Source organism: Pagrus major, chromosome 9 (assembly GCF_040436345.1).
Source record: "Pagrus major chromosome 9, Pma_NU_1.0".
Lineage (NCBI taxonomy): Eukaryota > Metazoa > Chordata > Actinopteri > Spariformes > Sparidae > Pagrus > Pagrus major.
In genome coordinates, this window is record NC_133223.1 from 4652586 (window position 1) to 4674981 (window position 22396).

General features: G+C 40.4%; 1 protein-coding gene across 1 annotated transcript; it reads right to left on the minus strand.

The window, feature by feature from the left end:
• Window positions 1-3385: 3385 nt before the first annotated feature.
• armc8 (armadillo repeat containing 8) lies at window positions 3386-22160 on the minus strand. Its single transcript, XM_073474150.1, has 22 exons — window positions 21876-22160; window positions 20251-20327; window positions 17827-17898; window positions 17107-17249; window positions 16898-16995; window positions 15566-15658; window positions 15376-15456; window positions 15178-15253; window positions 14899-14989; window positions 14753-14813; window positions 14454-14654; window positions 12982-13077; window positions 11693-11775; window positions 11195-11276; window positions 10938-11024; window positions 10746-10838; window positions 10346-10495; window positions 8080-8175; window positions 7683-7778; window positions 7454-7526; window positions 4869-4962; window positions 3386-4780 (listed from the first exon to the last, which is right to left on the minus strand). The coding sequence occupies exons 1-22, from the start codon at window positions 21918-21920 to the stop codon at window positions 4747-4749; spliced, it is 2022 nt and encodes a 673-aa protein (XP_073330251.1). The 5' UTR covers window positions 21921-22160; the 3' UTR covers window positions 3386-4746.
• Window positions 22161-22396: the final 236 nt, after the last annotated feature.

Sequence of the window (22396 nt, forward strand, 5' to 3'; positions counted from 1 at the left end):
ACGGGTTAAAACTGAGCAGAAGCTCCACTAGAGTGGCAGAGAATGAAAGAGATGTAAAAGTGATATCACGAGATCAGATCAGGGAAAGTGACCACTGGATGATGGAACAGCAAACAGACAGCTGGTCCATTTCACACAGGAAGTGATATATCAGGCAGAAAAAGCTAAAAGGACGGACAGGTAAACAGAAACACTGGGAGACTGAGACACAATGCCAGCTGTCAGCAAATCAGTGTGAAGGAGTACTTTACACTAATCAGCCACAGAACTAGAGCAGCACAAATTGTCTTACAGTTTCAACACTTCAGTAGCATCAGTTGACCCCTGCAGCGACTGGGACACATAGAACCAGAGCACAGCTTTTTAACTGGTTCCATTAATCTCTGAAACCTAATTTAGCTCTTTCCAGCTAACTGGACGTACAATATTGCTTTTTAAACCCAGTATGGATGTCTCCTCAAAAGGCAGGTACAAACACACATATCTCAGCGGGAATTGTCTTTACCTAGAGAGATAATTGGAGCCACCGCACTGGGACTGGGAATGTACACTCTTTGGTCAGTCTCAGTCACATCAGGTCACCTCACCTGGAAAGCCAGTTTGCGTCATCAGTGGGATTATTTTTAAAGACATGCGATCATCTGCCTCTGGGCTGGTGGAGGTAAACACTCAGCTGACATCGAACCATCTCTTCAGAGTCATATACATACTCATCTCTCGTGTTTGCAAAAAACATAGTTATTCGAATTGGTTCAACTTCTAACAGAAACACATATTCTTGAAGTCCACATAAGTTTGAAGTACACAGTCTAGTCAGTAGATGAACATGTAATGGGGCAGAAATGCTTCTATTTGAGAGTGAACCTACTGAAACGTCTGAGCTAGCAGTTGGGTTGTGTGCCAAAGACAATATGGGAAAAGTTGGGGAAACGCATATTTCATAAAGCACACCCATATATAACTGTTAATCACCATCATGACTGTTTACAACCAGCCTATCAGATTGTATAGCAAACTCCCACATCACTCCTGAGCTTTAGCCATCCAGCCATTCGTGCCTTCTCCATATAAAGACATGGACCTCCCTAAAGTCCCTCACCTGTTCATGACAGGCAAGCATTTGGATCAAAATTTACATAGAAAGCCATCAATGTCACCTCCAGAGAACACTCGCACCTTTACCTAAAATGTAATTTATGTATTTATTTAGGGTGTGTATTTATTTATTTTTGTTGACGAAAGCAATGAGGAAATATATTGTGTGACTGGGAGATCGAAGAGAAACAGGCTGAGGAGGAAGGTTTGCTATTCAAATACATAACTGGATGCACTCCAGACCGAGTGTAACCTTCCCAGTTCTTATGTAGCACACACATGAAACATATCATGAACACACAAGTTTCATCATGTCCAACCTCTTTGCCAACCACTGAGCTTTATGCTGATACGACACAACAGCCTGACCCTAACACTACAAAAACCAGGCTGCATCACTATGGAGGTCTCAGGACTTCTGTACATATATTTGCTTTGGTGAGGTGCTTTGTGCACCAAATGTTACTTGTAATATAGACAGTCAGATTTCTGGTTTCTATTTTCTGTAACGGGAGCAGGGGAGGGACTACCTGGACTCTTTACACACTGAAATAGATTCACTGAGCAGAATTCACTGTGGAGTTCTGGTTCTGTGGGTTACTCTGGGGTGGGGGGTGGGGTCTTGGGTAGACAAAAGGGTTTTTAAATCAAATGCATGTCACAGCTTTTTTGCATGAGGAATGTGCCTGCTTTTGAGTTGTAGAGGTCGGAGGGCTGATGGGAGTAGACTGACCTTGCCCTATTAGAGGCTGTTGGGTTTCAGATGTGTTTTATTAACAACTGCTGTTACATAAAAACTTTACCAGGATTACATACTGTACAACAATAAAGAAGTGTTGTTTTGTACAATCTCTGACTCTTTTGTTGCTACTCTAGGGAACCATTAACCCCAGCTTGTGCTGAGCATTACGTCACAGAGGTAAGGTATGTTCTCTGAAAAAGAAATACGGGTCGTATAGCAACACTTAGTGGTGTTCTCAAGATGTTTTTAGCCTCTAACCATCTGGATGAAAAATATTATGTCTGCTCCTGGACCAAAAAGTGATGTTTGACCCATTACCTGTATCCCAGTTGCTGAAAATGACTTGGTCTTTTTGTGAATGCAAGACATACATAAATGCATTAACTACCGTATTATAAAACATACAAGAAATAAAAAGTAGCAATATAAATAAATATGACCAACAGTAATTTAACTTTTTAGTTAAAATTTTATAAATTAAGCAAAGACATACTGTGGGGTCCAAAAGTCTGAGACCACTTTTAAAATCTCTATTAATGTCACATACACCTGGAAATTATCAAAAAATATGAGGAAACAGAAAGTAAGTGAAAGTGTCAGAAGTTCAGGGGGCAGTGCATGGAACTTGACTCGTCATATCCAAAGCACGATCAGGCAGACCCAAAGTGACCACACCATCAGAAGATCAATACATCAAGCTTAGTTCCCTGAAGGATAGAATATCACCTTCATCACAGATACAGAATTTGCTAAATAAACAATGCAACACTCCAAACACTTGAGGTGGGCTAAGAAATACCAGAATTTGTTGGATTCACTGGATTTACTGATGAATACAAGTTAGAGATTTATGGCAGTAACACATGGGCGTATATGCGGAGATGAACAGGAGAGAGAATGATACCACAGTGTTTCAAACCAGCAGTGAAACATGGTGGTGAGAATATTCAGGTCTGGAGCTGTTTTGCCTACTCTGGAGTTGGGCACCTGCTCCAAACTGACTACACTCCGACCAAGGAGAAGTACCACTAACTTCTTCAGACATGCTCCACCCTCTCTTCACCTCACTGAACATTTATGGGGCCCTTGAAGACTGAATGAGCCAAGCATTCTGTGACATCACAAGAAGCTCTGTGGAATATCATGCTGGGATAACATGATTCAGCAGGTTGAGTCCATGCCAGCTCAATATTATTTTCATTTTATTTTTAGATGTAATTTACTTTTTTATCCAGGTTGTTAAATGAATGTTCTGGGCATGGTGAACTACCCTCAGAACAATGGTAACTGTTGTATGAAAAGTTCTCATGGCTGTGTTTATTTTTTAGACAAACTAATTATCTTCGTCACCCAAACTCAGTGATGAAATATGAGGCAACGTGAATCCTCATTATAAATGACAGCGCATCAAAAATTAAACTTTGGATTTTTATCCTTTGATAATCTGATTGCTGTGGCTAAACCCCACAGTCCTCTGCTTTATGTAAACTGGTATTTAAGGTGAAACATATTGTAACAAAGAATAAAGAAGACGCAACACAGAGGAAATCCTTCTTCAGGTCTGCATATATTTTCCAATGGTAACATTCATTCTATCAGAGTTTCCATAAGGTTTGAAATCTCAGGGAACAACACTTTAGAAATATCCTGATGGGAGAAGAAATTATATGATAGAGGGATCAAACACAATGTAGCACTTGTTTCTGCTGCAGTGGGTGCACTTTTTGTGCCCTACCCTCCAGGGGCCAGTCTCAAATTGTTCTTCCTTTATTCCTTACATCTACTCTGTCCTCGCTCGCTTCTCAAAACACATCATAGGAAAGAAACCCAGGAGCTTTCATTTATCCCTTTTGACAAACACACACAGAAGGAGGGGGCTGCAAAAAACAGCAACAGACATTAAATCTTATTCAATAGAGGTGTGAGGATACATGATTCCTCCCATCTCTGGTGTTCTGTGTACTCATGCCTGTTAATTAGTAACTGGGCAGGTCAGAGTGAGCACTCTGGAACTACATTTCCCATTGGGATCATAAGGATATTGGACAGAAGTGACAGGCTCCAGTGCACGCAGAACCACAACAGTGAGGGAAAAAAAAAACATGTGGGAAATTACATTTCTTTTCCTTATTCTCCTGTATAGACCATGTTCACCGTCATATACATACTGAATCAGACTGCAGTGGATTCACCCTACTGTGCCAAGAATCATGGTTCAGAGAGAATGAACGAAAACAAATAGAGGGTCAGGGAAAAATAAAAATCCAAAAATATATATTTATGTTTATATTTATATATATTTATATATTTACGAGGTATGTATCCACAAAAAAGAAAACACCCATTTCAAAATAGGCAGTCTGTGTTTTTCCAAATGTGTCCTTGCTTGTGATGCCTTTAAAGGAAACATTAATATTAAGAGTAATATTATTTAAAAAATTTAAAAATAAAACTGGGAAGCTTTGCTGTCCAACAGCCCGGATCTTGTATCAAACCTTACAGTCCGGTGCTCTGAGACCAGAATCTCCACCACTGGGAGTCCAAAAGCACCAAGGTGGCGCTGGTTTCAGGCTGCTGCACTCCAAAAGAAAAAAAAACAAAAACACAAATCTCAAATCACAAAGTCCCAAAGGAAAAAAAATCACTTCATTGATTTCCCGACAACCGCGGTCTCAGAGTCTCCAAGATGAGGTTTGGAGGGAACAAAACTGTTGAGGCTTGGCTGAGGTGGTAGTTTTGGGTGGTGGGTGGGAGGTGAAGGGAGGCCAGCCACAGGTCCAAAAAAGGTGTCTTTGTGCAACAAAACAAGCCTCGACAATAAACAAAACGAGAAACAAAAGGACCAATGGCAGGCGTCCTCCTGGCGATTGTTAGTTAGGCTGGCAGTAGGGTATCTCTCTCCTCTGTAGTCATGCTAGGTACTGCTGCATCGCCGTCTTCGCCCTGACAGACACATACAATCAGTCCACCCTTCTCAGCAATTTTAAAAATGAGAATCTTATGTGTTTTATGATTCATTTTTCTGACTCACCTGTCACTGAGGTTGGGGTCAGAGGCCTGGGTGAGTTTGTGCAGGATGTCCACAAAGCCCATCTCCCTCAACTTGTCCTGACGCTCCTGAGAACCTGAGAACACACATGAAAGCAGATGAGAAAATTCAGTCATTCCAACATTTCCTAGTGTCTGCCAACATCTTAAGTCCCATTTAAACTTTGTGCTAAATGATTGGAGTTCAAAAGGGTTAGTGTTTTGTAGAGTTCAGTTTGCCTCTGTAACATATATCTCATCATCATCATCCAGAGCAGAAGCCACACCATCTTTTTGAGAGCTGTAAATATGAATGGTTGAGAAACAGTATCTCAACCATTGTCACTCTCAAGTATTGATACATTGCTGTGGAAAAACAGCTTTTCTTGCGAACGCCTCAATCATCATTGTGTTTAAAGTGTTTTTGCACCAGCTCTGTGCGGATTTCAATCTTGTGTTGAGTGGAGTGGGGGTCCAAAAGCTCACATTTGTTGAACTTTGACCTTAGCTGTGCTGACCTCTGTGGGTGCAGCCAATCACTGTTGACCACTGCTTTGACAAAAAGATAAACGAAAAACTCATTGTGTTTCTGAATGTCTGGAACAGTACAATAATACGTTGAAGACTGAAGCAATTTAAAGTTGAATTCCCCTTTTTAAACCTGGACACTACATTTACATGTTTTGGTGTGCAAATGATTCATGCTTACCAAAAGTTTTGGAATCGGTCCAGTCAATTGCTTCACCTTGCAGCCGCAATACAGCTGCAATGTAATGTGTAATGTGTTTGTGGCAACTCCAACTGTCAAAGTTGCGTCCTCTAAAAGTGCTTGTTTTTTGCCACTGACAAGCTGAGGTTGTGGTTCTAAGTGTCTGACAACATTACAGAAACAACTCCGACAGGTAGACCTTTTTGTGAAATAAGATCCAAGTCTCGTTAATGAAGAAGTCTCACTCAAGCTTGTTGCCTCATCTAGACTGTCAAAATCAGTTAAATATTCAGCCATGACTGAGACTAAAGTCTTGCTGGCAGTTCCTCTAGATAAAGCCCATACTCCACTCTCCAACTCTGACTCACATTTCCATCGTCGTCTTCCTGCAACAACTCACCTCTCCTGAGTTGTCAAAGCAATATTTCTCCTTGAATGAGACTTGTGTTTGTGGTGACAAAAAGGATCTTATTATATAACACAAAGGTCAATCTCCGTAGGAATCATTTCTGTGATTTTGTCAAACACTTGGACAACCTCAGCCTGTCAGGTGAGGCAATTTACTGGACCGATTCCTAAACTTTTGGTAAAGTCATGTAAATATAATGTGCAGGTTTAAAAATAAAATAATTCCCCTTTTGGTAAAAGGTATTAAGTGTGTTTTTTGGAAGAAATAGCACACAATACTGACATATATTATTCAAGTGAATAAATTCCTGACAGAAACATGCTGTCTTCATTGAGAGACTATTTTTATGGAGGAGTACAGAGGACTGATGGAGAGCTTCATCACATGGTGCAACAATCACCTGAAAATCTGTATCAGCAAAACCCACGAGCTTGTGCTGGACTTCTGCTGTATGTCTATTAGTGTGTAAGTTCATCGAGAGAAACCAAAAGAAGGTCAAATTCCTTGTATGTGTTCACATTTTGGTCAATAGATCTGATTCTGACAGAACACAAAGAAGCTACAAATTCTAAAACGTGGATGCTTCACACACATGTTGAACCTGCTGCACAGATCTCTACATTCAGCATTAATTAAGGAGACTCTGGTGAGCCACACACTACTGGGCACTACTAGCTTGCAGTCAATCCCTCTCCAGTCTGTTTGTCTGTCTTGTAATCTTGTCAATATATAGTCAAGATGGCACTCAAATTTTAAAAAACGATTATCTGGTCTCTCAGTCACTGTTTAGTTACAGATCAGGACTAATAGGCTGCAAGATTAAAAGCAATAGATTGATATTGACTTTTGACTATAGCTTATAGGCTTGTGTTAACATTGTATAGCCAGAGCTGTGCAGTAGAGTGAATTGTGAGGACTGGACTAATCAGCTGGCAGCAGAGCCAAAGCTTAGTGTTGTAGTGTATTTGATTTTTTTCTACATTTTATATTCTCCACAGTTTCTCATTTTATGGTCATGTTATTTGTGAGATAGCCTCTTAATTTTTCTCTCAAAGTGCACCAGATTGATACATTTAACTTTAAAATGTGTACATTGTCCCTTAGAGGGTCCAAGGTCACACACACTTTAGTCTCACGAAACACTGAGTATCTGACTAAATGTGAAATATGGTCAGAATCTCCCCTTCTGTTACCGAGTTATGGTGTTGAATAATGGTGAGAAAAGTGTTTTTGTGAAAAACAAGTGGTTGTGAAATTTGAAGAAATTCCCTCAAGGCAAGAGATATTGTGTTCAAAAATAGGATGGATAGATGGAAAACCAGAACACATAAAGCCTCCGGCCACTGCTATTGCCAGCGCTAATGTGAATACGCTGTAATGTGAACACACCAGACCTACAACGTTTCATCAGACATGACAAAACTTCAGCTTTCCTCTCAGCCTCCTCCCACTTGTGTGGTGTGCCCCTTACCGTCTTCTTCATTCCAGATAAGGTTTGAGATACAGAAGGTGGCAGCGAGCTGCAGTTTCACATTCGAATGCCCCTGTGGGAACAGCAAAAGTCAGACAAAGTGAGGAAAAACAAAACAAAAGCCACATGGTCTCAATGAGATGTTTAACTACTAAATAACACAACAAACAGTGTGATCTAATAAATGAGAACAAGGGTGAGTGACAGTAGATGGTATTTTATACAGTACCATGTAGTATTTGATTTTCTGGAGCATGTCATCATTGGTCATAATGAGTTCCTTGGCTGTGTTGCCATCGGCGATGTTGGCTAGGATGCACAGTGTCTGACAGATAAGACAAGTGTGTTACGTCACTGCTGCTATCTGATCATTTTGTTTTTGTGATACACCAAAAAAAATCTAAATTGCCAACATTCTTTCTGATGAGCTTCTAGCTCAACAGACAGCACTACACCAGTGAACATGCCCAACTGAATAAAGACTGACCCCAGGTGGACAGCGTATCATCACACCTGCAGAATGTTAAAACTACTCTGCAATGCAGGCTTTTCATGTAGCTGGAGGATGAATTCTGTATGACAATCATTCGTAAGCATTTGCAAGCATAAGCAGAGAGCGAGCTCACCTGTTCTTTGACCTCTATACTGTGCTCTGCTTCCAGGATGAGGGTCACTGCCTGCATTATCTGCTTCCCATGAGAACTCATGATCTGGTCTATGTGCTGACATCATGACAGTTAAGAAAAGAGAGTAAGCAGGAGAGAATCAGTATGCATGCTGTAGATTTCTGGAGATTTTATGCAAAAAAAAGCTCATACCGGTGTTTTAATATCTGCAGAGTAGGTAAGAAGGTAGGCAGCATTCAAGGTTGGTGCTCAGGTGTATTACTACAAATTTTCTATGCCATGCCATTAAAGTCCCCATGGAACATCTCTGACCGCAGTACTGAACAGAACAGTTCTAGAAGCAACCTGCAGACCGAGACCGTCTACACTCAGACCTGTTACAGCACTGGAAAGAGTGCTCATTTGCTCCTTAGGGTGCTTTGTTTGTGCACACTACTGTAGAATGTTTTATATGAGATGGATTTGTAAAGTCCCTCTGGGCCTGTCACTGACTACATTCTGAGCAGTATACACTGTATCTAAGGAGAGAAGGATCACAGTAACCAGGGCAAAAAACATATGTTGTTTAAAGGTGTCATTTTAAAATATGGCCAGAATTCATAGGTAGCTCCAAAACTATAGTGGCCAGCATATCACCTGAGTATCCGACAACTGCTGCTCTCTGCTAGCTATCCTTGGCTGTAGCTAGCTACGAATAGCTAATTAGCTCATAGCTCAGGTAGCCGTAGAGCCAGTTGCCCTCAAGTTTGCCATAACCAACACCTCAGATCACAGGGAGTCACCAATGGGGTTCAGTTCAACTGGATTTGGCAGGCTGTGAGTGAACATGATCATCAGTTTGAAGACAGTTCGAAAGTGATTTACAGCAACTCTGACCAGTGGGGCTTTTCCATACACGTGCTGGCTCTGCTTGACTCGGTTTGACTCGACAGGGATTTGCATTTCCATTACATTACTTTACATTAGATTACATTACATTACATATCTTTACTGATGACATGCTTGTCTTGAGTAGTGGGCAAGGAAGCGGCTGTAATTACTCTTCCTCACCTTGAAAGTGAACATGATGAAACAGTAAAATACAGCAGAAGTCTGAAAGTACAAACATGGACACTGGAGAAAAACTACATTTCAAACCACAGATATTAAGAAAGAAGCTACATAATTGCCGGGAGCTGAACAGAGACATTTAAAAACGTCTTTCTCTCTGGTCTTCTGCACAGACATGAGCTGTGTTTTGCAACACACTCCTGTTTGAGGGGGTAACGGGGGTCAAAATGGGTTGGCCGCAGTCGTGAGATGTCCCCATGCTTTGGACCCACTCTGGAGAAGTTGATCTCGGGAGTGGCTTGGCTTAACTTTTCGGGTTAAACTGGTAATGGAAAAACAAACCACAACGGCACAGTTTGACTCAGCGCAGCCAAAAGTGCCAGGATTGTGACTCTGGGGACTAGAAGACACCACAGGCAGAGACATGAAGAGGGCGTCCAGTGGGAGAGGAGCGAGAGACAGTCAGATATCAGCAGCAGCTGAATACAGCATGTAAAGCCAGGATATTTTCACATCTTACTTAGTGAATTGATAATTGAGGATGAGTTAATGACGCAATTAAGCTCGTCTTAGTTCAGTAAAAGAGAGGAAACTTGAATTCAGAATGTTTACAGTTTTATCTTCTGTTTATGAAGTTTATTTTGTTCATTTATTCCAGTAAAAGCTGACAGCTCCCAGCTGAGACTACAGGGGCTATGACCTCTCAGTGTTCCCCGCAGAATGGCTGTGTATTTGTGGCAGGGGCAAAAACAATGGCATAAGTAGGCCTATATTAAATAGGAGAGGTCGGATCACAATCAGTGCCATTACTAATCGAATGAGGATGGCGTTGTTCTCTCAGATGGAGAGGAAAATAAAACTATAAAATGCTAAACTGGGTTGCCAAATATACTTGGGCGGGTGTTAATATATGTAACACTGTGATGCTACCCTCTCACTATTACAAGACACTGCACCATCAAAATTATTTTGAAGCTGTTATTTTAAGGTAAAAAAGTTACATAATGTTGCTTTAATACATATTAAAGTCAGATTAATATCACATCTACCAAGACACTAATATTCTTGCAATTCGATGATCAGTACACTCATTCATTCAAGTCTATTAAATCCTTACTTTTCCAGAGGATTGTCCATACAGTACGAACACAAGGCAGCACTAATGTAAATGTTTACTGTGTATTAATAATGTTGTGAGTATGTGTGTGTCTCTCACTGGGCGTGTTGACAGCAGATTGCGCAGCAAACCGAGGGTCTTCATCAGCACATTGGTGTCGGGGTCCGATAGCAAGCGGAACAACTGTTCTGTCCCCAAACACCGAACAATCTCTCCCTTCACCTTCTGATCTGCCTGGAACGCCATGTTCTTAACACACACACACACACACACACACACACACACACACACACACACACACACACAATTGTAAAACTGCAACCTTATACGTATAACTTAATACACAGTTTGGCAGTACATGGCAAAGAACCAGAAAAAAATCTGTTTCATTATATCCAAACTTGTACAGTGTTGGAAAGCACAGATTCAATTCACTTCCCAGGATTTTGATAGTTGTAAGAAGCCTACAAGTGTAAAAAGTGTAAACTCATCTTCTTACCATCAGGGCCCAGATCCCATTGACCCTCAGTGCAGGACTGTCACTCTGGGTCAGACTGCATAGTAATTCAATCACCCCTGACTCCAGGATGGGCTGTAGATCAACAAGAATCAAATGTTCTCAATTTACAAGTGATAAAATCAATTCTCTTTGTTGTGTTACATGTAATTATAAGTTTGTGTGAGTGTGTACCTCTTTGCTGGGTGAGAACTCCAGCAGTAGATTGCATAGTGTAGAGGAGGCCATGACCAGGACTTCATCTGGTGCGTTCTGCAACAGCTACATACAGCAACAGCAACACACCATGTTAATCAGTATGCTTTTATTTTCACATTCAAACACCTGCAGATACAGTATGCAGAAATATGTGGTATCCAAATACAATCTCTTCCCCTACAAACACGTAAAGAGGTACTCACAAAAACTAGCTTCATTCAAACAATACTGACCTTCATGAGGGGTTTCCACACCGCATGGTCATGGAAGCTGGTCCTCAGCTGCTGCACCGACCGCGAAAGACTGTGAAGACACCTGGACAGAAAAACAATAATGATTGGACACACGCAAACACAAGCGGAGTTTAGTTACAGCTGCATATTTATTGAATCAAACTTTATATTTATTCAATTCAACCAGTTAAAAGTTTGGTTTGATGCATCATCCAGATTTCATATTATCTTAAAATTTGAAAAAAATACAAATGAAAAAGTAACACACAGTTATTAAGACATTCAGAGGAAAGCCATTACAGCACAGTTAAAGTTAAATATAAAATCAATGCTGATCAAATTTTGTAGAACTTTATTTCATTTCACACGTCAGTTAAATCTTGGTACAGCGACTAGAAGGAACTTATAATGGAACAATTCACAAGTCATGTCAGTGCAAGTGTGTCATCATCAGCTAGGGAAGCCAAAGCAGAGCATGAGACTCGCTTCACACCATACCTGACAGCTGCCAAACGGACTTTAATGCTGGATTCTGATAGACCACTGACTATCCTGTCCATCATGTTCTCTGTCTCTGTGATCTAAAGAGAAAAAAGGGGGATATTCATTAGAAACAAAAAACATGTATGCTAGGGCTGCACGATTCATATGCAATTATCATGGCAGATAATATGATTGCAAGATTATTCAGGAATAGTGGGAATGTACGGAAGCCCTAAAGGGCCATGCATTCATACATTTTATTTCCTCCGTTTTCCCGTGATAAGGAGTTAATTTCATTTGTTTTCTCGAGATCTCGAGTTATTATCTCGAAATAACTACTGCCGTTTTCCCGTGATAACGAGTTAATTTCATTTGTTTTCTCGAGATCTCGAGTTATTATCTCGAAATAACAACTGTCGTTTTTCCCAAGATAACTGGATCATTTTCTTGAGATCTCGAGATAACGAAACTTTGTTTTCCCGAGATAACGATATAATTAATTCAAGATCTCGAGATAATGACTGTGATATGATAGGCCTGAGATTATGGAGACGCCCGGGACCTCGTAGCTGGTCAGCTATGTAGTTAACGACGACATCAGGCTCACTTAGATTGCGCCGCTGATATAGCTGAAGCCTTGCTAACCGTCTTTTTAAGATTACGCACATTAATGTGTATATTATCTGTAATAGCAAGGCATAATGCTATTTCAGCCTGTGTCAGGCCTTGATTGAAAAGATATGTGACGTGGTGATCAATGTCAGAGGAGCAGGAGCATATCGATCACCACGTCACATATCTTTTCAATCAAGGCCTGACACAGGCTGAAATAGCATTATGCCTTGCTATTACAGATAATAGCTCCTGCTCCTCTGACATTGCTACACTGAATGATGTTTCCTGCAATGATTTAATATACTACACTATCGTTTTGTTATCTCGAGATCTCGAATTAATTATATCGTTATCTCGGGAAAACAAAGTTTCGTTATCTTGAGATCTCGAGAAAATTATCCCGTTATCTCGGGAAAACGGCAGTTGTTATTTCGAGATAATAACTCGAGATCTCGAGAAAACAAATGAAATTAACTCATTATCACGGGAAAACGGAGGAAATAAAAAGTATGAATGCATGGCCCTTTAGGGCTTCCGTATGCAGCACTACCATACTTCATTATAATGCTGTTTGGTCACGCATTTGACCTTTCTCATAAAATTGCTGCTTTTACAGTTTGGATTTGTGCAGCCCTAATGTACGCTCACAATTATAGTTGCAAACTAAAATACATTGGAGGGAAGGTCACCTTTTTGCGGATGTCCTCGTCGTTGGAGCCTAGTGAGGCATAAAGTTTGAAAGCAGCTTGTCTCAGCTCATGTGCATGCTTCAGGTCATGATCCAGCTGCAAATGACAGAGTGGACAGAAAGTGAACTGGTGCAAAATGTCAGCAGGTGATAGAACCTTTTCACAAAAATGATGATAACTTGAACACTGAAAGATTATCTTGTCATAGCTGATTATGGTAGCACACTGGCCAAAGTGCCATCAGAAGGTCTGAGCAAAACAGTCTGTGCCTTAGAATAATTGTGATTATCATTTTTAGCCATGCTAGTTGCTTGGCTCAGTGTTCACGTTCAGTTTCTCTTTCTGCCACTTTGGTCCACACTGAAATATCTTAACAACTATTGGATGGATTTCCATGAAATGTACAGTCATCCATGATCCCCAAAGGATGAATACTACAGATTTTAATGATCTCCTGACTTTTTTTGTCACACCACCTTGGAGGTTGCCAAATGTGGTCTTGAGTGAAACTGATGCCATGGAATTTGCTACACACATTCAAGACCATCTCAGGATAAACTGCAATCACTTGGTGATCCTCTGAGTTTTCCTTAAGCGTCACAATCAGGTCAAAGTTACAAGTAGTCCAATACTTTGGTTTACTAAAACTTTGTCTTAATATCTGTGAACCTAATGATTGTTAATGCATGCTAATAACATCATCCAACATTGTGAACATGGTAAAAATTAGGTCCGCTTAACATCACTATATTAGCATTGTCACTGTGCGCATGTTAGCATGTTTCCATTAGCATTTAGCTCAAAGTACAGCCGCATAGTGAAGTTTAAGCTCCAGGGTTCTGGCCCTGACTCTCCAGTCACCGGTGGGCTTTAGAGATGGTTTAACAGTTGAGCACCACCTTGCCTCTGATCTGCAGCTTTTTGTCAAAGAAACAATCCAGGAGTACACCAACAACTCGCCAACATGTGGCAAACGCTTGCTGGAGATCGAGCAGGCTAAACATTTGGTTGACATTTTTTGTTTGTTTGTTTTGTTGTTTGTGTTTTTCTGTAACTGTTGTTGTGGCGCACTTTGTGACGTTCTGCTCTTGAAAGTTGCTATATAAAAAAACATATTATTATTATTATTATTATCATTATTATTATTGTTATTATTATTTAAATGCCGACTGGTTCAGGAAGCCAGGAACGAGCTACAGCCAATGAGAGCAAACCCTCCTCTCTGAACCCAGTCTTATCATGCCTCTATGTGTTTCTCCCGATTACAAGACAGAAAGTTGTGTTGCTTCAACAGTACAGCAATCTGACAACTTTGTAAGTCATGTAGTATGGCCAAGGCATAACATGTCCATAGACTCTTAGTCTTCCAAGTCTAACAGTACAGCCCAATCACATACATTAAACACCTGCCCCTCTTCATCTGGCTAAAATACTATTACATGAAATGGTCCTGCTCAGGCCCACTGACCCACCCTCTTGATGTCAGTGATGGCAGACACAGAGCTGGGGTATTTGAAGTAGTCAGCCAACATTGCCACCAGGTGGTCGGTGGTGCTTGCGATCCTCTGCAGCTCCACGTCGGGCTCCATCAGGTAGGCCAGCGTCTCTGCACCCTCCACCCTCTCTTCAAGCAAATGCTCTTTACTGCACATCCGCACGAGGCACGGCAGAGTCTGGATGAAAAACAGGAAGTCATATGAACTTGCATTAAAGAAGTGCCACTGATATCATATAGATATATATATACACAGCAGTCTCAGACAGGGCTAACCTTTAGGACTATGCAGCCGTCATCTGTCCTGATAGCACCCGCTCGACACATGTAAGTTAGACTGGGAAAGAAAGAGGTCACATTCAAGGAAGAAGTTTACAGAAAAATATATGCATATATCCTCAATATGGTTTTATGTCACTCACCATTTGGCTGCTGTTAGCTGCATTTCAATGGGTTGATCCCTTTGCATCATTCTGACAAATACCTGAGAGAGCAGCTCACCATCCACCAGCACTAGCAACAAAAACAAAAGATGGATGGGTTTAAAAGTAAAGCTCATGAGAGGAGAGGAGAGGAGAGGAGAGGAGAGGAGAGGAGAGGAGAGGAGAGGAGAGGAGAGGAGAGGAGAGGAGAGGAGAGGAGAGGAGAGGAGAGGAGAGGAGAGGAGAGGAGAGGAGAGGAGAGGAGAGAGAAATCCTCACCATTCACCAGTGTCATGGAGACCTGAGTGTTCTCATAGGCCAGGACTGAGAAACACTTTAACGCCTGCATCCGGACCTGGAGAGCCAATGGGGTTGAAGGAGGAGAGAATATAAACACAGGTTAATTAGTCCTAGGACGGAATGGTTGCATCATTGAATTGGGCAAATGCATATGCTTACAGAGAGACAGTCATATACCTTATAAGAGGGTGAGATAAGTAGAGGAGCAATGTTCTGGATGGCGCCGTGGTTGAAAAGAACTGTCTGGTGCTCTGGGGTCTGGACACAACAAATGTCCTGTCAACAATCAATCTTGGTCTGGCTACAAGTGTGATGGACTCCGTGTTTGTGGCACTGTGTTTGTGTGTGAACAAATACCAACAGATACCTTACAACAGTGGGAGAAGATCTGTGTGATGTACTCCTGGGTTCTCTGTGAGCGGCTCAGTAGAGACATTAGATGAGGAATCACAGTGGAGTCCTATAAAAACCATGAACATACACAGTGTAGTTTCACATAATTTCAAGATGGGAATGTTAAGAATTGACCTTATAATAATAGTAAAATTATTCATTAGAGGTACACTGAACTGTTTGTCTGAAACATCAATAGCAGCACTATTACAGCCTATATGTACCTGTACATTCATTTGTTTGTTTCAAATGCCGCAGCAAACACTTGGACATGTAATTTATGCAGTAAAATCTATATTATTCAATATTTTTGATATTATCATATCATATTATCAAGTTTTGATTGTGTAATATGGAAGGGTGGTTCACTGTACCATAAAGACAAGAATCTACAACTGAAACTTCGTCTCTTTTAGCTAATGCTTTGGTTTCACAGCTTGCACAATGACTGAACGACTGAGTCTTGGCCAACAGGTGACCAAAATTCATTGATGCAGCTTTACGTTTTTATTAGTGTACTACACAGGCTTCTCCATTGTTTTGTCAGATCTAAATATTTTAGATTGTTGACGCATGTGTTTTGTGATAATTACATTTACAAGTGTCATTTGTAAGAAGGTAGCTCCGAAAACTATAGGGGCAGCAGCGGGCAGAGCTGGAATATTTTCACATCTTATTTTGATTTAATTGAAATAAATCCTCAATTCACAGAGGTGATTGTGTAAAGACAAACCAAAAGTGTTTGGTGAGATTTATTTAGTTTAGGTCGAGTTTAAATGAAGTGTGTTTTATGATGAGTTAACGAGAAACTTGAATTCAGAAGGTGTACGGTTGTATTTTTCTGTTTAGTAAGGAAAATAGGTGTAAAAAAACATTTCCTTTATTGACATTTTGTGAGTTTAATTTGTATCTTATTATTAACGTGCCACTTTTACATCTCCCAGCTGAAACTACATGGGCTGAGACATCAGACAAATCCCCTTTGGTTGTATTAAGAGACATAACGGGTCTGGGCTAACAGGTTAGCTTGCTAAGTACAAAGATGTCTTTCATATAATGCCGACACTGCTGTTTCTTAACACTCTGTTGATAATGTAAGTTCATTTTTTGAATGTTTTAAACTAAAATTCTGGCCATATCTTACAAGTTGTCCCTTCAGTGGTATAATGACACTACATGTGGCTAATTACAGAAACATGGAGACTGGTACCCTGCACCCAGTGTGCTTGCTAATCAGACAAGTTATATCCAAAAACGTACTGGTGCTTATGTATATAGATGGCAGAATATGTACAAGATAACCTACAGTATAGAGCAGCTGCACAGGGGTGACTGGACTTATGAAGACCGTTCTGAGACATCTAAGACAAGCTTCAATGAAGATCAGGTCCGGACACAGGAGACCTATGAGCACAAAACACAGGTGTTGTATAGGTGTGTGTCTCTGCAAGTCAAAGATGTTGTCCCCCGCAGGAAGTATTTGCATGCAGGAGTATGTGTGTGTACCACCCCAACCTTGAAGAAGGGCAGGGATGATGTGACAGTCCACCAGGGACTTGATGTTGTTCTCGGTGCCCATGGCTAGGCTGCCTAGCACCACAGAACACTCTGTCCGCAGCTCCAGACTGGACGAGCTCTGCTGCAGCAGGTACAGTAACCTGGAGCCAACGATCAAACACACACACTGAAGCAAGAGTACTGTAAAGGGTGTTAAGTAACCTGTAAGGTAGGGCTGCAACTAACGAACATTTTCATAGTAGACTAATCTGTAGGTTAACAGATGAGTTGTTTGGTCTTGTTTTGTCCACAATACAAAGATACGCATTTTACTGTCACAGAGGAGTAAAGAAACCAGAAAATGGTATCGCAGAATTTTGTAAAAAATTACTCAAACAGGTAACTTGATTATAAATTACACTATTCAAAATAGTTGGTGATTAATCCAATATTTGACAACTGATCAATTAATTTTTGCAGCTCTACTCTCGGGTGCAGGGTAGATGATGCTGAAGTAACACCTGAGCTTTAACAGTTCTGCTGTATTTTTATTCCAGGTTGTTATAATGGCATTGTAATTTTTCATTTACTGTCTACTGAACAAAAATGTGCCATGTAGCACCAGTGTGCTGAACAAAGTGAGCGCACTTGAACAGAATTTTAATTGTCAGAAAATAAGAAGTAGGAACAAAGGCAAAGTGAGAGGTACTGGAAGTAGAAAGTTGTGCAGAGACATACCTCGGCACAGCTCCGAGGACAATCAGATTGGCCTTCTGTTTGTTGTTTCCTATGACTGCATTCTTCATGTCACTGAAGTAGAACAGATAAAGAAGATCAAAATCACCCATAACAATCTATTTGAGGCAAATGTGACAAATGTAACTCGCTATCATTAACAATGTTGGAGAGTCGACATGGTAATTCTTCAGATTATGGCTGGCAGCACGCATCTTAATTTCTATCCAGTTTACAGTGTAATCTCTTGTACAAACGGTGTGACAGTTCAGCATGTACATATTAAGGTACAAAGGAACAAGATGTGAAGTTAGGTAATAAGGGGTTAAAAGAATTAGGAATTAAGAAAAAACAATTTAAGCTAGGGATGCACAATACATATCGGACAGATAAATTAACATTAAGAGGGAAAAAGTCTTCAAGTTTAACCATAAAATCTTATCACAGCTATGGAATATCAAGTAAACCATCTTTGCCTTTCTGCACTCAGTTGTGCAGAAAAAAAAGCATTAAAATGCTGGTTTCTATTATCGGTTATTTTATCAGTATCGCTATGAGAGTCATCGGCTCAAAAAAATCCATATCTTGCATCCATACTTTAGATATAAATAATATGTGCACCTATTTTTATATTATTTTATATATTTATATTATGTTAAGTATGACCTACTTAACAACACGACACACTGAACTGACATCACATAAGCGACAACAACACTTGACTGTTGCACGTCGTCAGTGTCTCAGCCAAAAAGCTGCACAGCTGACGGCCAGCTAGCTTCTACATTCTGTGCCTGCAAGAGAGGAAATAACTCTCTGTCCCATCAGGTGGCAGTAGTCTGTATCCAACTCCCAACTCTCAACTGTAGGTATATAAAAGGTTTTTTTGAAAGAAACGGGAGTTTGGAAATTGGTCAGAAATTGGAAAGGACTGAGGTGTCCAGATTGGGTTTTTTGATCAGAGGTTGTACTATTGAATGCTTAAAGGTTGCTGGCACAACACCTGCAGACTGCTGTTTATAATCATTGGGATGTTTGGTCCTATAGTCTCACAAGTATCTTTTACAAAAGTAGGTGTAAGTACATACTGTAGTGGTGCGCCATACAAAATATTACACTATAAATTGGGTAGAATCATGATGTCTGTTACACAACATCATGTTAAGTATTCTGGTCCCTATATTTTATTAACACTTTATAATAACCATCCGTAATAATAGGGTAATTTATAGTTAATCAAACATGAGTTAATATTTATTTCAACATTAACAAACCTTTTAACTTAACTTATTAAGCAACTGCTCATTGTAAAGTTGCAACTGATGTTTATAATTCTTTGTAAATGGTTTATCAATACTGTGTAGTTCATCTATACACGTTATTTGGATAGCCATTATAAATTTGCAACTGATATTCATCAACCTTTGCTTAAGAAATGGTTTATAAAGTATTTCACTGTTTGGTAACTGTCAGATTACTACTTGCTAAGTCAAATTTTCTATAAATGTACCATTTAATAATGATGGTTATTATAATGTGGTACCTATACTTCTGCAAAAGGTGAGACAAAAAGGAACTTTTATTCTAAAAATAAGAAACATACTTTAAGTACAGCACATATTGTTTAATTATAAATGCATTTCCCCCAGTGGTGTCCTATTAATATAAATTAAGCTAATAGTACTCAGACAGTTCACAGATTTTCAGAGGGAGTCTTCAGCATAGCTGAGGTCATTAGCTAGATCATCTGAGAATTTACAAAGACACCAGGCACACAGAGGTCAGCCAGACCCACATTTCCAAATTGGGGAACAGAGGGTTTACATCAAGCAGATGCACCACAAGGTCTTGAGGAAAACAGAATGAGCCAATTCATTTGTATTCACTGCATTTAGTTTCCCATGCAGTGTTTCCTCTGCTCTGCAAGGGCCCCAGATGATATCAAATAGCAGGTGAGTGAGGCTAGTGGAAAAGTACTGCTACAGCAGGCAGTCAAATTAGTCAGGTGCTCCGCTAGTGGAGCGCTACAAGCCGTAACCAGAGCTAGTCTCTTCAGAAGTTAAAAATAACTATGAAATAGGCAGAGTCCAGGTCACTGCAGTTTAGACAGAGAGTGAGAGTGAGAGCGTGTGAGTGTGAGAGGGATACAAGGTGTAACTGAGGAGTGAATTGCATTTTGATATAGACGTCACATGAAAGCCTGAGCATGTAAACAGAGTCCATGCTCACTGAAGAACACCACATCAGTTATGTTTTCTACAGAGTTAAGTGTATGTTTGATATTCAAAAGAAGAACTTTTATCAGCAAATTTTATCAGCAACATGTGAAAGACAAATTGAACAGATTTCAGAACAGGACTGCTTATCAAAAAAAAAAAACTTTTACTTTACTACAATGTATGGAAAGGTAACATTTGCTGAACTTACATGACTCCCTGCAGCACTTTCTGTGGGTCGGGGTCGAACAGTCTGTCAACATAATGGCGACTAGTGGCAGTGACTTCCTGCATAAGGACAATAATTACAGAAACACTGGTGACATAATTCAGTGACATTTACATTTTTCAGCTCGGACTAGCTTGCTAGAAAGTTAATGAGAGTAGATCTTGCTCCAGCTCTCTCTCTCTCTCTCTCTCTCTCTCTCTCACACACACACACACACTCACACACACACACACACACACACACAAGAAAACAGCAAATGTATTCTGTAGATTTCAAAATAGCAAGTATCTAAAGGACTACAAAAAACAACAGTTTAGACGATTGGTTTTTGTTAATTTAACTATAACGAATGCTGTCTAGCTGCTTGCAGACACTGACAGACCCAGTCATGCACACTGACACACACAGCAGCATCCATGGCAGGGTCCTTTAAAGCTTTAATGGCACCCAGTGGCTCCATGTGACAGCAGAAAAACTTTGTTGATATCATTGACAGCTATAACCAGAACTTTCCACATGACCCTAGAGGAGCAAACCTTACAGAGCTGATTACATGCTGCAACCATTAGTTTCTGGTGCTTTCACGCAATAACAAGGCATATTCTGTACCTGCATAAAGCTGTCTTCACAAATATGTTGTTTATATTTTAGCTTCAGTGTTTATCATGCAAGTACAGTACACACAAGAACGCTTCTCCTTATGTTGATAAAGTGAAGCCGGCCTTATAAAACATAAGCTACTATAATGTCTAAAGGGTATAAATCAAAGTGTCCTTTCTGCATGTACCTAACGTGGGGGCGTTTCACTATTACAGATCCCCAGTATGCTCGTTTTCACTACCCAATAAACATAAGCTTTAGCCAATGCCTGCTAGGGTCACTTACTAAAATACATTACTATACCGTACTAATTGCTAGACTTTCGACTGCTGCCAAAGTCAATTGTACCCAGTCGGAAACTCCTCAAAAAGTAGGCAATAGGTAAGTTATGTTAGCTTCGCTAGCTTAACCGTATGCTAGTAGTTAGCTAACGTTACTTCGGACACCTATGTTAGCTAGCTTAACAACGTTAAGTTTGCTATTATAATTAGCAACATGCAGTGGGGAAGGACAAATATTATCAGATGGTTGGAATAAAAGCCCATCCCTGCAATTTAATTTCCACTGTGCGTTATGCAATATTTTAATCGTGTTTGGTTATTTGCTGAATGAATATCAGTGACAGCACTCTCACTCTTAGCAGTTAGCTGCTAACTCATTCCGAGTGACACTGACAGGTACTTCGTTCGTTTGATTTGAATTCCTTGATACGCCGACGGGCAGAACGGACACATTAACAGCATGCATCCCTTCACATTTTCAGAACGTTCCCGCCCATCCGGGCGAAGTCAGAATAAAAAACCGTTCTCATCGTCAGCTATGTAGGCGGACCGCTACAGTGCTACATGTTGCAAAGCCTTTAACTTAGCTTGCGGGCTAACAGAAGACATAAACCCTTGCTCTTAGCGTCCTTGTATTACTGATCAAATTAAACTAACAACTCGCTATTGGAGTGCGCATACTGTAAATTTGACAATCATACTTGAAACTATGACAGTGACACTCACAGACAGCACACTGATGCGGAGAGGGGCCTCCAACAAGCACGCCATCTCTCTTCCCCCGATCGAGCGCCCCAATCGGCGCAGCACTTTGCAGACTCTCCGCCCCCCAGAGCAACTGTGAGTGGCTTTTAAAAAGTAACTGCAGCTAAATCACGCCACCCCTCACCAGCGTTATAATAAAAACAGGTCACTATATTCCGCTGTGGGCTCGGCTGCAATCAGTAGCAGTAGATATAACGTTACTACAAAAAAAACAACACAGCTAACTTGGAGAGAGCTCTCTGTCAGACCGTGGATTTGTCAATTAAGTAAATTGTGAATATAGATGTGACGTAGTAGTGTTTCTTTGAGTCAGATTCGACACGAAAACTTCACCAATACGAACCGTGTAGTGAATACAGACTCAAACAGAAAAATACAGACTATGCAACAAAATGCACCAACAGTTTCTTTGAGTGTACTAAACAATACGTAAACATAAAAACTATAGTCCACAAATATTTCGTGGAATCTACCGCCGATGA